Source organism: Lithobates pipiens, unplaced genomic scaffold, assembly GCF_037356315.1.
Source record: "Lithobates pipiens isolate NorthernLeopardFrog02 unplaced genomic scaffold, aLitPip1_a1.2 Scaffold_10, whole genome shotgun sequence".
Classification (NCBI taxonomy): domain Eukaryota; kingdom Metazoa; phylum Chordata; class Amphibia; order Anura; family Ranidae; genus Lithobates; species Lithobates pipiens.
In genome coordinates, this window is record NW_027507686.1 from 56,770,210 (window position 1) to 56,787,710 (window position 17,501).

A 17,501-nucleotide genomic window follows, 5' to 3' on the forward strand; every position below is an offset into this window, starting at 1 on the left:
AAAGAGCTGGGGGAAGGAGCCTTTTGCCATCCAGAGACATTAAGAGCTATGATAACGGTGATTCCAAAGAAGGTAAGGATCCAAAGCAATGTGGAGATACTCAGTAAGAATATAGCCTTAAGACTACAACAGCAACTACCCCTCCTGATCCATCAGGATCAGATAGTGTTTGTTCCAACAAGAGAAGCAAGGGATAATACCATCAAAACCCTGAATATGATGCATATAGCAAACTCAACTAAGACTCTGTGTGTGTTCCTAGGAGCAAACACAGAGAAGGCATTTGATAGAGTGGGGTGGGGGTTCATGTTTGCAGTCCTTTGTCATAAAACTGGGAGGGAAAATGATTAGATGGATCACAGGCATGTATAAAGAACCCACATCCTAAGTGAAGGTAAGTGGAGTAGTCCCCCCCCCCCCATTTGCGATAAAGAATGGGACAAGGCAGGGATGCCCATTATCCCCTTTATTGTTTGCATTGATATTGGAACCTCTGTTATGTAGAATTCGGCTTAATAAGGATATTTGGGGAATAACGGTAGGGGGAATTCAACATAAAGTCGCAGCATATGCAGATGATATGCTCTTCCCAATGACCAATCCCATAATCATGCTCCCGAACCTATTTAGAGAAATTGAAATATATAGTATCTTATTTCAAGATAAATTTCTCTAAATCAGAGGTATTGGCGGTAGCTGTCCTGAAAGAAATGATGATGTCAATAAAAGCAAATTATAAATTTAAATGGGCAGATCAATTCCTGAAGTATTTAGGGACTTGTATAGCAGTGGATCCTGCTAAAACATATGAGCTTAACTTCCTGCCAGCGCTAAATAAGGTGCGAGGTTTATTGGAGAGATGGCATAAGGGATTACATTCCTGGTTTGGAAGAAGCAATATAATTAAGATGAATATTCCACCAAAGATTCTGTACCTCCTCCAGGCAGTCCCAATTGCAATCCTTAGGAAATTTTTTACAAATATACAAACATTACTTACAAAATTCATCTGGACACACAAATATCCTAGGATCAGGACGACTCTGTTGCCTCTACCAAAACAAAACGATGGGTTGGCGGTCCCAGATATATATAAATATTACCAGGCAGTACATCTGGGCCGCCTGTTGGATTGGTGCCGACATGGAGAACTTAAAATCTGGCCAAGATTGGAGCAAATGCAGAGTGGGGAGTTATTGTGTAGGGCCCCTTGGTGTTTCAAGGATTTGGCATCTAAAACGAAGACGCATCCAACAATAGGACCTACCCTCCATGTTTGTTATAACCTCTTACTTAAGGGTAAGTTATCAACACAGGAATCACCTTTAGTACCTATATTGGGGAATCCACAATTCATATTAGGAACACAAAAAGGACCTTTTGACATACTGATCAAACGGGGGGCTGTACCAGGCATCGCATTTTTGGAGATCTGGCAGATGGCCAACAGTGCAGGAATTGGACGACAGAAATGGCCCCTTCCAATTAGATTTTTGGACGGTGGCACAACTATGACATTATCTATGTACTAGGGTACCGTCAAGTCCTCTGGATCTAAATCTGTTACCATTCGAGAAATATTGTATGGAGACTGAACCAATAAAGCATGCTGTCTCCAGAATGTACACGTTGTTGATTAAACCATTGGAGAACTACCAGTTATCTTTCCCCCCGGAAATGAGAAACGGATTTGGGGAGGACCTTTTCGGAAGAACAAAAAACAAATACATTTAATATTTAAGACAGCAATATATACTAAAATACAGGAAACTAATTATAAAATCATTTCACAATGGTACAGAACCCCAGATAAACTTCAAAAATGTTTCCCGAATGCATCATGCCAGATAGAACAGGGGACTTTGTTACATGTTTTTTGGTCTTGCCCTAGAGTGAGGACATTTTTGGAGGGAGGTCCGGGAGATAATTCAAAAATGTTGTGGAAATACAGGAAGTCCCAGCTTTTTTACTTTTGCACCTGTCAGAGATTCCGGGGAAAATATACAGGAATTGTATTTTGTGTCATTTGGTTAACGCAGGTAAAGCATGCATTCCGTTTAAGTGGAAACAGTTACAACCTCCTACAGTGAGTATGTGGCTTAGGAAAGTAGAGGAAGTAAACAGGATAGAAGATCTAGTCTGGACAACTAGGAAAAAAAGGGAAATTTATTTAAAAACATGGTCGCCATGGAACTGTTTTATTTCTTCAGAGGAAGGGAAAAAACTAATTTATACAAGTTAAAGAGGAAGAGGGGTGGTGGGGAGGGGGAAGGAGGGAATTAAATGGGGGGGACTGTTTTTTTTCGGGAGGGGGTAAGGGAAGGAAGGAGAAATGGACTATATATAGAAACTGCAGTCGGAATACTGAGAAGTAGTTGGAGTATTATGGCCGGGTTTGGTGGAAGCGTCCTCCACCTGGCGCGGCAAGGAGTAACAACATGGAGGGCGGAAATGAGAGAGGAAGATAACTCTTCTTATTTCTATGTCTTCTTAGTCTCTTTTGTGGCTTCCTTATGTTTATTAGGGTTCATTCTTTTATTCATTTTTATTGGATAGTATATCAGAAACAGACAGGAGCAGATGGAATGTAACAATTTATTATTATGTTTTATTTTTTTTATTTTTTGTCTGGCTGTATGTGGAGAAATGGAATGTAATATACAGAAGGATTGTTCATTTCTCTCCTGATATAAAAATAAAAATAAAGAGATTTTTTTAAAAAAAAACTGAACAGTAAACTTGTGTAAAATATACCAATATAGTAACCCAGAGAATTAAAAAAAATGTTTGTAGTAAAAATCTATTGTAGTATTTTTCCTTTCTTACTGTTTCTGTTTTTACAGACATGTTACATCATGTATATCACATGTTCAGCTTTTCAGCAATATCTATGCAACACTATGTAAAATTATGCAACACTTCCAAAGTTCAACCATGCCGGGATATGCATATTTGCTACACAAGAATAAAGTTATGAAAAATATTTGACTTCTGTTGCCTTCTATAGGACGGTGTCAGGTAACATGATACCAGGCATTATCATAGCTTTCTGGTAGGGTGGAGCATCACTCAGGCTATATATATAACATAGTGTGCAGGAATGTCTCAGTCAGCACACTGTATAAATGCTATGGATTATTTTACCCTGCTTCTGGGGGGCTTTGCTCTTCTTTTGTTGCTGCGATGGAAGCTGTCTCGGCCAAAGGGTTTCCCACCTGGCCCTATAGCATTGCCTGTCCTGGGGAACATGCTACAGATGGATTTCTCCAGCCCCTTAAAGAGTTTCAATGTGGTGAGCATACCAGCAAACAATTTACATTTAGATGTCTCAAATGCTTAAATCTAAAACTTTCATTAAACTGCCAACAATATTATTCTTCTTTAAATATCAAGAATCAGATACTACTCTGATGCAGCAAGGTGTGCAAATCTAGTCCTTCAAACTGCCAAAATACTCTAGTGTTTGATTGGATGTGCAGCTGACTAATCAGATGTCTTATCATGTCTTTTTTTTATTTTACTGCTTCCTTCCTATCATCTTTTGTTCCTAGTAGATGACAGGCTCATGGCATGCAATACCAAGCTGCTGCAAGCAAAGCAAACAGAATATTGGAATGCATTAAAGCAGTTGTATACCCGCTAATGGGTTGTTGTTTTTTTGCCACCTGCAAAGGAAAAGGCATAATGAGCTAGTATGCACCGCATACTAGCTCATTATGAAATACTTACCTTAGAACGAGGCCCCGACATCTGGCCCGATCCACGCCGAGGGAGCTGACATGTTCCCTCGGCATTTCTTCCGGGTATCGCGGCTCCGACGCTGTGAGTGGCCAGAGCCGCGATATCGTCACTCCCGTGCATGCGCGCGGGAGATTTCATCCCGGCAGGGTCCGGCGTCTGCCGGGCTTTCAGCTGAGAATTTGTGCGCATGCGCCGCTGCAGTCAGCGGTGAATTGCGAGGGGAATATATATATATATAATATACCTGTACGGTTTAGGAGATATTTTTTTACCTACAGGTAAGCCTTATTATAGGCTTTCCTGTAGGTAAAAGTCAAATAATTGACTATACAACCGCTTTAACCACTTAAGGACCGAGCCTCTTTTTGAGTTTTGTTGTTTACAAGTTAAAAACTGTTTTTTTTTGCTAGAAAATGACTTAGAACCCCCAAACATTATATATTTTTTTCTAACACCCTCGAGAATAAAATGGTGGTTGTTGCAATACATTCTGTCACACCATATTTGCGCAGCGGTCTTACAAGCGTACTTTTTTTGAAAAAAAATACACTTTTTTTTATAAATAAAAAAATAAGACAGCAGTAAAGTTCGTTTTTTTTTATATTGTGAAGGATAATGTTAAGTTGATTAAATAGATACCCAACATGTCATACTTCAAAATTGCACCTGCTCGTGGAATGGCAACAAACTTTTACCCTTAAAAATCTCCATAGGCGACGTTTACAAAATTCTACAGGTTGCATGTTTTGAGTTACAGAGGGGGTTACAGAGGGGGTCTAGGTCTACAATTATTGCACTTACTATTACTATTACACGATCGCGGTGATAACTCACATGTGTGGTTTGAACATCGTTTTCATATGCGGGCGCTACTCACGTATGCGTTCGTTTCTGCATATGAGCTTGGCGGGACGGGGCACGTTTAAACTTTTTTTTTCTTATTTATTTGACCTTTTATTTTTTATTTTTACACTGTTCTCTAGAAAAAAAAAAAAAAAATGATGTCACTTTTATTCCTAGTACAAGGAATGTAAACATCCCTTGTAATAGAAAAAAATCATGGCAGGAGCTCTAAAATATGAGATCTGGGGTCAAAAAGACCTCAGATCTCATATTTACACTAAAATGCAATAATAAAAAAAAAAGTTGTTGTAATTACATTTTTTTTTTGTAAATGGCCCTTTAAGAGCTATGGGGGAAAGTGATGTTTTAATGTCGCTTCCGCCCTGCAATGGTATGGAGACGGATGGGGGCCATCTTCCCCTCACTCGTCTCCATGCCACTGACGTGAGAAGATCCAATCGCCTCCGCCGCTGCCGACGGCCCGGGTAAGCAGCGGAGAGCACTGGAGCACAGCTTGAGGGGGGCCCTCTCGCGCTCCCGATAAAAGTGCTCTCATGGCGAATCCTCTGCAGAGACCACTATTGTTGGAAACCAGACCACCGGCCGAAAAAGAGGATACCGGGGTTATGGCAGCTAGCTGTTACCAACAATATTCCTCTTCAAAGTTGGGATATAAATAGGCGTGCGGCAGTTCCGGAAGTGGTTAAAAAGGGGATTAACTCCAGAGATAAAATAATAATTCTCCCACTCTATAAGACTCTGGTCCTAGAGTATACTGTCTAGTTCGGGGCACCTCAGGAAAGATGTGCTGGAACAGGGGAGAGTCCAGAGAAGGGCAACAAAACTAATAAAGGGTCTGGAGGATATTAGTTATGAGGAAAGGTTAAGAGCACTGAACTTATTCTCTCTGGAGAAGAGACGCTTAAGAGGGGATATGATTTCAATGTACAAATACTGTTAATGGTGACCCCACAATAGGTATAAAACATTTCCGTGAAAGGGAATTTAATAAGACACGTAGCCATTCAGTAAAACTAGAAGAAAAGCGGTTTAACTTTAAACCGAGTAGAGGGTTCTTTACTGTAAGAGCAATTAGGATGTGGAATTCTCTTCCACAAGCAGTGGTTTCGGCAGGGGGGGCATCAATAATTTTGAAAAATAATTAGAGATGCACCTGAACGACCACAACATACAGGAATATACAATCTAAAGGCCCGTACACACGATCGGACTTTTTGACAACAAACATGCAAATTAGCAGTTTTGGAGCAACATCCGACTGTGTGTACGCTCCATCGGACAAACTTTTTCTGTTTTCATCGGACTTTTGTTGGCTGTGCGAACGGACAAACTTTCTGGCAACAAAAGTCCGATGGAGCAAAGTCCGACCGTGTGTACGCAAAAGCATCAGGCTTTTGTACAAGGTACAAAAACGCATGCTCAGAATCAATGCAAAAGATCAGACTACAATACAGAAGTTCACCAAAGGTGGCGCTGGAGTCATTGAACGTCCTCTTTTGAAGCGGCGTCAGTACGTTGTGACGTCATTACGTTCGTGTTTGTTGTCAAAAAGTCCGACCGTGTGTATGCAATACAAACTTGTGGACCACGCCCTTTGTACAAAAGTCCACGGAAAAGTTTGGACAAAGTCCGATCGTGTGTATGAGGCTTTATACTGACATAAAACCACACACATAAGTGGAACTTGATGGACTTGTGTCTTTTTTCAATCTCGCCTACTATGTAACTAGTACCAGTTGTTATTATCAATAAAATGTCAAGTATGTCATAGATGCAGAAGAGTTTAATATTAAATTCAGTTGAACATTTTTTTAATATTTTTTTATTACCCATCAAAAATGATGGGGGTCATACCGGGCCTATTCTGGCACTTCTCTGCTACATGTAAAAATCATCCTTTTTTTGCTAGAAAATTACTCAGAGCCCCCAAACATTATATATATGTTTTCTTAGCAAACAACACAACCCAATTTTTTTGTATAATGTGAAAGATGATGTTATGCCGAGTAAATAAATACCTAATATGTCACACTTTAAAATTGTGCACACTCATGGAATGGCGCCAAACTTCGGTACTTAAAAATCTCCATAGGCAATGCTTTGAACATTTTTACAGGTTACCAGTTTAGAGTAAGCCCTTGTACACACGGTCGGACATTCCGACGGAAAATGTCCGATTGGACCGTGTTGTCGGATAATCCGACCATGTGTAGGCTCCATCGCACTGTTTCTGTTGGAATATCCGACCGACAAAGTTTTAGAGCCGGGCTATAAAATTTTCCGACAACATGATCCGATCGGACTTTGTCTGATCTTTAGTAGAGAATTCCGATCGGGCAAAGTTCCACGCATGCTCAGATCAAATTACAAGACCAAAGCTATTGGCTACTAGCCTGAACGTAGTCCCATCGTAAGGAAATAACGTCATCACGTTCTAAACGATCTGATTTTCCGACAACTTTGTCCGACCGTGTGTATGCAACACCAGTTTCGGACAAAGGCCGCCGGACAAAATCCGACGGATTTTGTTGTCGGAATGTCCAACTGTGTGTACAAGGGCTTATAGATTAGGTCTAGTGCTAGAATTGTTGCACACGATCTAACGCACGTGGCGATACCTTGCAGGTGTGGTTTGAACGGCGTTTACATGTGTGGGCGGGACTTGTGTGTGCGTTTGCTTCTGAACGCAAGCTACCAGGGACAGGGGTGTTTTAAAATTTTCCATACAAATAACTTAGCACCACAAAATGATACTTGGTTCTGTATTGTCTAAAAGGGGTGGTACTGGGAGGTGGGTAGGAGATGGAACCAAAGGACGGTGCACAGAGGTGGGTAGGGGGCAGGGGAAAAGGGGTGACTCAGAAAAAAAGCCCTGAGGACATCCAATGTTAGAGGTAATTTATTCTTCCAAAGCAAATACTGTACACTTTTGCACACTGGTACTGACTAATATTCCAATGTTTCTCTTCTCCCTCAGTTTCTCTCCATCAGTCAGCTAATGTAACCCCAATGCTGACAGAGAGGGGCAGGGGAGGGTCACACAAGAATGTTATGTAGGTGATCGACATCCCCCTTATCGGCTGAAGACATTATTGGTTGTTAGGATGCCAGTGGTTAGAATGTCCTAATTATGCGCAGTGACAACCTGTGGCTTTCTGTAACTAAAAGGCAGGCTTCATCTACCAGCTGGCTTGTATAAAATTTTTATGCATTTTTTAACTGCTTCAGCCCCAGAAGATTTTACCCCCTTCCTGACCAGAGCACTTGTTGCAATTCAGTACTGCGTCCCCTTAAAGTCTTTTTTTTCCCCACAAATAGAGCTTTCTTTTGGTGGTATTTTGGTATTTGATCATCTATGCGGTTTTTATTTTTTGCACTGTAAACAAAAAAAGAGCGACAATTTTGAAAAAAGACGCAAAATGTTTTAATTTTTGCTATAATAAATATCCCCCAAAAATATATAAAAAAATGTTTTGTATTCCTCAGTTTAGGCTAGAGCTGCACAGTTAAAAGATCAAGATCACGATTCACCCCCCCCTGACAATCTATATTGCGAAGTTTCTTGATTCTTTAATGTAAAAAGTATAGAGTTCTCTGCTCACTCTGGCAGTCTGCCAAACCGGACAGTCTGCCAAGATTTTAACAGCATTTTAACTCTTCCGTCTATTAGATCAAAGGGATTAGGGATCCTTCACATGATCCTTCACAGAGCCTGCTCTGCTCAGCGTGGAATCGCTCCGTCGATCCTCACTGAGCAGGAAGATGACAGGTCAGTTTCTGCACACTGTGCAGGGACGGACCTGTCAGAGCGCTGCTCTCCCCTATGGGGGATCGGATGAGGACGGACCCCAGATTCCTCCATCACACTTTTTCGGATCGGAGTGGGTGGGATGTCAGCGGACATGTCACCGCTGGCCTCCGTCCCTCCATAGAGGTCTATGGAGCCTCCCTTCAGGTCCGCCTAAAAAAAACTGACAGGCGGACCTGAACCGACAGTCTGTGTGAAAGAGGCCTACAACTTCTGTGTGAATATGCAGGAAGTTTAACCATTTAAAGTCTAAACCTTTTTCTGACACTTGTTTCTTACAGTTAAAATCTGATTTTAATTACTTGGAACCCCCAAACATTATATATATATATATATATATATATATATATATATATATATATATATATATATATATATTTTTTTTTTTTTTAGCAGAGACCCTAGGGAATACAATGGCGATTGTTGCAATATTTTATGTCACACTGTATTTGCACAGTGGTCTTTCAAATACAATTTTTCTGGAAAAATACACTTCAATGAATTAAAAAAAAAAACGAAACAGTAAAGTTAGCCCAATTATTTTGTTTAATGTGAAAGATGAGATGATGTTACGCCATGAGAATTATGATAGAATCCTGATCTATCTTCTAAGCAAAAAAATAGCGATTCTCATTTTAGCCAGAATCGTGCAGTTCTAGTTTAAGCTGAAATGTCTTCTTCAACATATTTTTGGTGAAAACAATTGTAATAAGCATATATGATTGGTTTTCATCTTTATAGTTATAGCATCTAGCAAGTTATAGCATGTTATATCAAGTTATATATTATAAGCTATAAGTTATATATTATATTATAATTATATATTATATATATTATAATATATATAATATATATATATTATATTATATATTATATAGCATATTATAGCAAGTTATATATAAGTTATATAGCAAGTTATAGTTATAGCATCTACAAAATAGGGGATAGTTTTATAGCATTTTTATTATTATTTTTTTTTACTAGTAATGGTGGCGATCTGCAATTTTCATAGGGACTGCGACATTATGTCAGGCACTTTTGACACATTTTTGGGACCATTGGGGTTTATACAGCGTTCAGTGCTATAAAAATGTACTGATTACTGTAAAAATGTCACTGGCAGGAAAGGGGTTAACACTAGGGGGCGATCAAGGGGTTAACTGTGTTCCCTAGTGAGTGTTCTAACTGAACGGGGCAGGGGACTGTGTAGGGGAGATGACAGATTGCTGTCCATACTCTGTATGAACAGACAATCTGTCTCTTCTCCCCTCAGTGAACCTGAAACTGTGTCAGCAGCGATCGCTGTAGCCCAGCGGTGATTGGGACTGCCGGGCACTTGCATCGGCACCGGGGGAGAGCAGCGGGTGCATGCATGCCCTTACTGGCCAACGGGGACGTAGCGACGTAACATAACGTTGTTTCACCCAGCCATGCCATTCTACCGCAGTAGAACTGTGGCGGCTGTTCGGCAAGTGGTTAAGGCACTTCTGAAGAAACCTCAAGGCACCTTAGAGTACCTGGGCACCCTGGATGAAAAAAGCTGTCTTAGACAATACACTCTCATTTTTATTAATAAAAATACAATTAGGCGTTCCCACACAGCTAACAATAAATCTTCCCTCCCTCCCAGCTGCAACACAACACAAAACACAAAATTATAAATAAATTATCAAAATTGTGCAGTGCTCTGTGCAATGATTAAAACATGAATAGCCCCCCCCCCCCCCCCCCCCAAAAAAAAAAGATAAAGTGTAATTAATTTAAAGTACCACAACAAATGTGAACAATAAATCCAATTAGTTACTTTACTTTCCATACATGCACTATAATGTCAGAAGTATTGGGACGCCTGCCTTTACACGTACATGAAGTTTAATGGCATCCCAGTCTTAGTACATAGGGTTCAATATTGAGTTGGCCCACCCTTTGCAGCTATAACAGCTTCAGCTCTTCTGGGAAGGCTGTCCACAAGGTCAGGCCTGGCTCGCAGCCTCCACTCTAATTCATCCCAAAGGTGTTCTATCGGGTTGAGGTCAGAACTCTGTGCAGGCCAGTCACGTTCCTCCGCCCCAAACTTTGACCATTCTTCCAGAAGCGCATTTGTGAGGTTAAGCACTGATGTTGGACAAGAAGGCCTGGCCTGCAGTCTCTGCTCTAATTCATCCCAAAGGCGTTCTAATTTTTTTTATTGCTTTTACTATGTTTACCTTCCTTATGTAATGACTCCCCTTCCTGACATGCTTTGTTCTGCTATTACATACAGCGATAGTCCCAATGAAATAGCAGCCTGCAATAACACCTGACAGGTATTATAACACTTCCTTACTCCTATTAATTGTTAACCTCCAGTGGAAATCTTACAGTTGGAACCTGATGGTTGATTGGCAGGACAGATAATTAAGCTAATAGTTTTTTAGGAAGAACAGTTACCATGGAAATGTGCACCCAGTTAACAATAGCTGATCTGATTTATTAAAACCGATAGAAATATGTGTGACCACATAACAAACACTAGGAAAACTGTACATGTATTGCTATTTTGCTGGAGAAAAAAAATAACACACAGTGTTGACATTGTTGTGTAATCCTCCAATGGTGTGTTTTACTTTTTGTGTAACTCTATGTGAGAAGGTTACTGGGTGCAGCAACATCATTAGTAAGACTATTGGCTACCATGACTGTGCATGAGAGATTAGAGCCTGCTATCAGATGATTGTCATGTTTTTCAATGCCATTCATCTGTGTTCCCTCCACCCTCCTGTCAGCTTATTGTGTTCCCTCCTTATGACTGCTCTGTTTAAAGAACATATTTTTATCAAAGTGATAAACTAAGTATTGAGCAGAGGACATGATCCCATTGCTAGGAAAATAAAAATGAGCAAGACACAGAGGAGGGACCAAGCTGGGATCTCCATTGCAAAATCTTTTTTGCAAAGACTATGTAGCACTGACCCCCGAAGGAGCTGCTGGATTTTGTTGGGCTTACTGTCACCTCACCTGCTCACTGTGTCCGTCTTAGGGGTCCCGTTGTAGAATGGATTAAAGAACATTAGCTCCGACACTTAGTCCTTTTTCTGGGTGTTTATTTAACAAAAAAACACGCACTTTTGCAATAAGAGGTAGAGGATAAGGGGAATTCAGGTACCTTTGTAGTTTTGCGGGTTAAAAGTATTTCCTTGATCCAGAGGACAAACGATTCCCACAGGCTGGATCTAGCAATCACCACATAGGCCTCTCTCACTGACCTAGCAGCCGGTGAGATGCTCCAACAAAGTCTCTGCCACAGACTTGATACGTTTAGTGATCTTGTTATGCAATCCTCTGCCACAGGAAGGCACAATAAGCTTCTGGTTGCAAAATTAAAGAGTTTCCCCACAGTACCTGATTCTTTCAGCCGACCCGGTGATACTGTGTGGTAGACAACCAGGATGCATCCTCCAACTGAGTCTCCAGGCTTCTCCATGAGGCACCAGCCTTATTGCTCGGTCCTCCTCAGAAAAGTCCTCCCCTGGATCCTCCAGTTGCTTGGCTTCTCCCCGCAGGCAAGACAGCACAGGATCAGTAGGCCCCAGAGCCTCTGGACCTACCTTTCAGTTGCGGAGCCTCAGGCCAGCCAGCCCTGAGACATTGAACAAGGCAGCACACACCTCAGGCCAGGAGGGCCATGAGGTCGGGAAAAACGAACCCCAGAAAATGGCGTCAGTACCTTAAGTACCCTTACCCAGAATGCACAGAGGGTAGACCACTCCCACCGTGCTGTTTCTGAGTAAAAGGGGTACCCAATACATTTAGCTTGTTGCATTTTCAACACTTACCGGTGGTGACAGCGACACCCACGGTCAAGTGGAAATTAGCACAACCCAGCCAAACTGGTACAGAAGCCAGAACTTTAGCATAATTAGTCTGAACCAAACTGCAGCTTCAGACAAAATTAAATTTACAAAAATACTATCATTGGTATTAAAAATACCAGCGCTACAACTATAAAGGGTGTTTTTCTTTTTTTTTTTGCACATTACATCCTTATTAAGCATTTTCAGATATACCAAATAATACAGTATATTTTTAGAGCAGGTGATGTTCAATATATTGGAAAATCACAGTTCGCAGAGTGTGTAAAGATTGGCTATCACACAAATGTCAAACTCGGAAAGTAGAAAAGATTAGAGGATAATTGCTAGTCCAAATCAATCAACTGTTAAAGTGATACTAAAGTCTTGTTTCTTTTTCTTTAAAAATAACCAACATGTTACACTTACCTGCTCTGTAAAATGGTTTTGCACAGAGCAGCCTGGATCCTCCTCTTCTCGGGTCCCTCTTTGATGCTCCTGGTCCCTCCCTCCTGTCAAGTGCCCCCACAGTAAGCAGCTTGCTATAGGGGCACCCGAGCGGAGCCGCATCTCTTTGTGTCCATTCAGACACGGAGCCTAGGTTCAGCCCTGCTCCGTTTCTCCTGATTGGCTACCTGACGGATTCACTTTGATTGATAGCAGTGAGAGCCAATCAAAAGGGAGAGTCCCGGACGACCAAGGCACTCGTGCACATAGCTGGCTAGAGCTGGAGGTAAGTATTAGGGGGGCTGAGGGGGCCTGCTGCACACATAGAATGCATTAAGATAAAAAAAAACTTCTGCCTTTACAATCACTTTAAGCATTAGTGTTGGATAAGCAGTTTGGATCGAGAATAAGTTCTGGACATCACCCATTTGCCTGTTCGGCAAACACCTGAATTTGGGGGCACTCGTGTATTCTAAGCCCTGATTGGCTGAAGCTATGCATCTAACCGCTGGTCAGGCGCAAGGCTTTGCCCAATCAAGGCACAGTGACTAGCTGGTTGTTAAGGAGCGAACCGCTGCGTTCTTAACAACGGAAAGAAATCATCAGCTGTCTTACAGCTTAATGGAAAAACAAAACATTGCCAGTGCTCTGACGAGAAAGGTCCCCCCATCGGATATGTCAGCCCTATACTGCACAGGCACAGTGCTTGCGCAGTATGGAGGACAAAGAAGATGCCAAAAGTCTCCGAAAGATGAACAGCTGATTATCAGCTCTACACGGCACCTGCGCACTTAATAGTACATTTTGTCAGACGCTGCCGATGTTGTAAGCACTTTGTAAGAGGGCCCCTCACGGGCTTGCTCCGCTCGGCATGCTTTCGGGCACATCCTCGCTGCGCTCGCCATATTTATATTCTAACTCTATGTCCACATGGATGGTGGTGCTTGAACCTGGACTCAGGCCAGAATGTGGTGCAAGAGCAGTATAGGGCGGACACTATCTGATGGGGGACAGTTCTCGACAGGACACCAGCAATAGAAAAATATGGAAAAAACAAACTGGCATGGGGGTCCCCCCAATCCTTACCAGGCACTTTGCTTCTTGGATAGATGCCAGTGAACCTCTTCTTATGGCCTACATTTATATGCTAGCATTCTTACAAAGTTTCCCTGTACATTGACATTAGATATTAGTTCTATTATATCTGGGGAAGAGTTGTTTTTACATTTTCTAATGATAATATGTCTCACTATAATAAGGGTAAAGACAACAAGTACCCCAAAAATGGGAGGCAAATTGTCAACCCCAAGGCTCAATAGAGCAAGCTATGGGGTAGGTTTCAAAATGGTGGCTACAGAAGTTTGCTAAAAAAATGGATTTCAGAAGCTGATCAAACATGTTCAGGGCCAAAATACATGTAGGAGATGTCCACATTGCTCCTAGTCCCTATAACAAAAGATAGGTTGGAGTTGGGAATATCAGCATTTGGTGTGCAATAGTAATATATCAACAGGGCATGGGTTTTTGGGAGGATTGTCAATTTTCTGTGAAAGGATTTCCAGTGGTTAGTGCAACAAGATGCAGAGGAGTTTATTTTTATGGCATGTAGCCATTCTGAGAGTGTGTATGGAGATATTAGGCCCTGCTCCCACTTCTGTAAATGAGATTAGCAAAGGAGACTGTGACAGACCCAAACATGACAGTGGCTTTTGGAGTAGACTGTGGGGTGGCCTCTTGAATACTGACTATGAGCCATGACTTTTAAGGGAGCATTACTCTTTGGGAGGTTTGTGCTTGGAGGACCCGTGGAGTGGTGTTGTTTTGGATTCAAGTCCATGTCTCCCCAAAATACACAGACTCAGTGAACTGGAGGACTGAGGTACATATTTGGGGGCCTCTATGCCAAACCAGCAATGACTACTTTAGACTGTGAGCAAATATTAATACGATCAACTCAAAGCAATCTGATGCAGGGGTCTCCTGATATAATCTGCTTGAAGCGTTACGTGTTAAGTGTCTTGTCCCATTGTGTGAATTCCCAATGTTAATAGAGCCACCTATTGTTCCTGCCTGTCTGATCATCTCTGATAATACCCCCCCTCCAGCAGTGGTGGTTAATGGCAGACTGTCATAAGAACCCCCCCCCCCCCCCCCGCCATTGGTGGTCAGCAGCAGGCTCTAATCATAACTACCCCGCATTGAGGGTCAGTGGCAGGCTGTAATTATGACCCCCCGTCCCCCTTCCACCAACACTAGTGTTAAGTGCTAAGCTATAATTATAATCATACCCTGCCCCCCAGCATTGGTTGTCAGGATTGGTGGTCAATGGTTTTGTACATTAACACCTTAACACATACTCCTGTGCAATGCTCTTGCAATCAGACCAGCACTGTAGTTGTGCTGTTGGGCGGAGATCAGGTGCATGAGTGAACATGTAAGCTTGGCACCATAATGGCACATAATTGCATTGCTGGATGCTGGAAAGGCAGTATATCTGGTGCAGCTGTTCACAGAGACTTGGCGGTTTCCTGCAGCATCCTTGCAGCTCAGAATGGAGACACCCTTCATGGCTAGGGTTTAACAGCAAGGGTCGTTAGGCTAAACCCTGAATATTGTTAACTAAAGTATAATAATACTTGTAAAGTTGCTTTAACTGATGACATGCAGATCAAAAGTCACCTATTTTATATGGATGGAATCGTAAATACACTGTAACAATTGTTACATTTTATTTACTTGATGTCACTTGCAGTCTATCTGTCAGGATCGGTTCACACAACAGCGACTTGGGATCTGACTTGTCAGACCTCAAGTCGCCCCAAGTCGCTGGACATAAGAAATTCCATTATAGTTAATGAGAGCCGTCTTAATGTACACTACTGAAGTCGCTCCGACTTCAGAAAAGGTTCCTGTACTATTTCAAGGCGACTTGTACCCATAGATTTCAATGGAAGTCGCCTCCAAGTCGGATCCTCATCTATAGTGAAGCGGATTTACAGGAAAAAAGAAAATAATTTACCCAGGAAGAGAACAGGAACAACAATTATGTTACAAGAGCTGATTAGCTCTGATTGGCCACAGTCAAAGTCGCCTGCCCTGGAGGCGACTTGAGGTCCCGTTGTAAGTCGCACAAAGTTACACTGAAGTCACCTCCAAATCGCCTTTCAAAGTCATGCTGTAAGGGACTTCTGATATTGCACTGTCAACAATGGATAGCATAAACCACACCCTTTGGATTCAAAAAGGTGCTCTTCACAAAGGTGTCAGCAATCTTAAGTGGTTACAGGCATCTGTAGGTAGTTTGTTCACTTCTATTTCCCTCTCGTGTCTCTTGATTTGTATTCCCCTCCTGGGAGACTCCAGGTTCAAAGTATGAGTTAATAGCTCTCTCAGCATTGCTGCTCTCTCATACTTATTGAACCCGAAGTGGAGCTGAAACAGTCACTTGATATTTTTGAGATTTTAAGAGACAGGGCATACATTTTTTTCTCATATTATTTATTGCCACAGTATTCAGGATACTTGAGTTGTAGCAGTTCATATTATTTTCTCCCTCATTGATGGCTGTCCTTCTGGAGGAACTCTTTGTGTTTCTTTTCCTTCACCAGTCTGTGTTGGGTGCAGAGGATGACTTGCCACTATTTTGGCTGCACCATGGGTCTAATTGAAGGAAAAAATCAGCCAGCCTTCACAACTTCCCCCAGTCCTTGCATGTGCTGGACATATGTGATGGGTAATCTGGTCCTGAGTGTCTATTGTGGTCAGCAGGAGGCAAGAATAGGTACATTTTTGTTTTTTAACATTTTAGCTTTACCTATACTTTAGTGCAGGCCAAACATCAGCCAATTTTCCTGCAATTCCAAGCCACTTTTGATTATAAAAACAACCAACCGCTACCAATTTCTATTGACTTTGTTAAATATTTGAACGTGTTAGTGGTGGGTTATTTTGTTTGGTTTGATGGCTTGTATGATTGCAATCTGGATGAAATTGGTTGAAATTACCTTACAATTCTGTGTGGCCAACATTAGAGTTATAGGGAGGTGGACTGTAAACCTGTCCCCATAGAGGGTGAAGTTACCTTTTAAATACAGCTGTATTCCACATACTCAATAACATTTTTGAAAATAGCCTTCAAATGTCAGTGAACTGGTTTATTTGTGATATATTCCACAATGCTTTGCACACAGCATAACCATTGTATTTCTGTGTCAGTTCTCCAAGGTGTATGGACCAGTGTTTAGCATCTACCTGGGGTTTACCCCAGCTGTGGTAGTTCGTGGACTTAAAGATCTTAAAGAAGTTCTAGTGAATAAAGGTGTTGATTTTGCAGACAGACCACAGAACAGACTAACTGACCTTGTAGCTGGCGGCAGAGGTAAGAATGGCATTTCAAAATCACCTAGTTTATATGTTAAATCAAGAAATGATGTGTTGAATGTTTGCTAGAATAAGAAATGCCTCCTAAGATGCAGGTCTTGAATTAAGAAGCATGTCTTCTTTTGCTTCACCTGTAGAATTGTGGGGATGGAAGGCCACCACATTATTGCTGGAGTTTGCAGTGGGCTGGTCTACCATATTTGCTTCCAGTCCTCCTGGTCCAAACCATTATTATTATTATTTCAGGTACTTATATAGCGCCTTCAATTTGCCCAGTGCTTTATATACATATTATACATTTGCATAAGTCCCTACCCTCAAGGAGCTTACAATCTAAGTTCCCTAACTCACTTTCATACATACTATGGTCAATTTAGACAGGATCCAATTAACCTACCAACATGTCTTTGGAGTGTGGGAGGAAACCCACG

At 41.6% G+C, this 17,501-nt stretch overlaps 1 protein-coding gene across 3 annotated transcripts in view; it reads left to right on the forward strand.

The window, feature by feature from the left end:
• Positions 1–3,085: 3,085 nt before the first annotated feature.
• LOC143930777 (phospholipase A2, minor isoenzyme-like) overlaps positions 3,086–17,501 on the forward strand; it is a 111,734-nt gene continuing 97,318 nt past the window's right edge. For all 3 annotated transcript variants that reach the window (XR_013262827.1, XM_077455380.1, XM_077455358.1), the window contains exons 1-2: positions 3,086–3,292; positions 16,906–17,068. Coding sequence is in view for 2 of the 3 variants with exons in the window: in XM_077455380.1 (XP_077311506.1) it covers positions 3,101–3,292; positions 16,906–17,068 (355 nt within the window). In the remaining variant the exon portion in view is untranslated. The remainder of the gene's footprint in view (positions 3,293–16,905; positions 17,069–17,501) is intronic.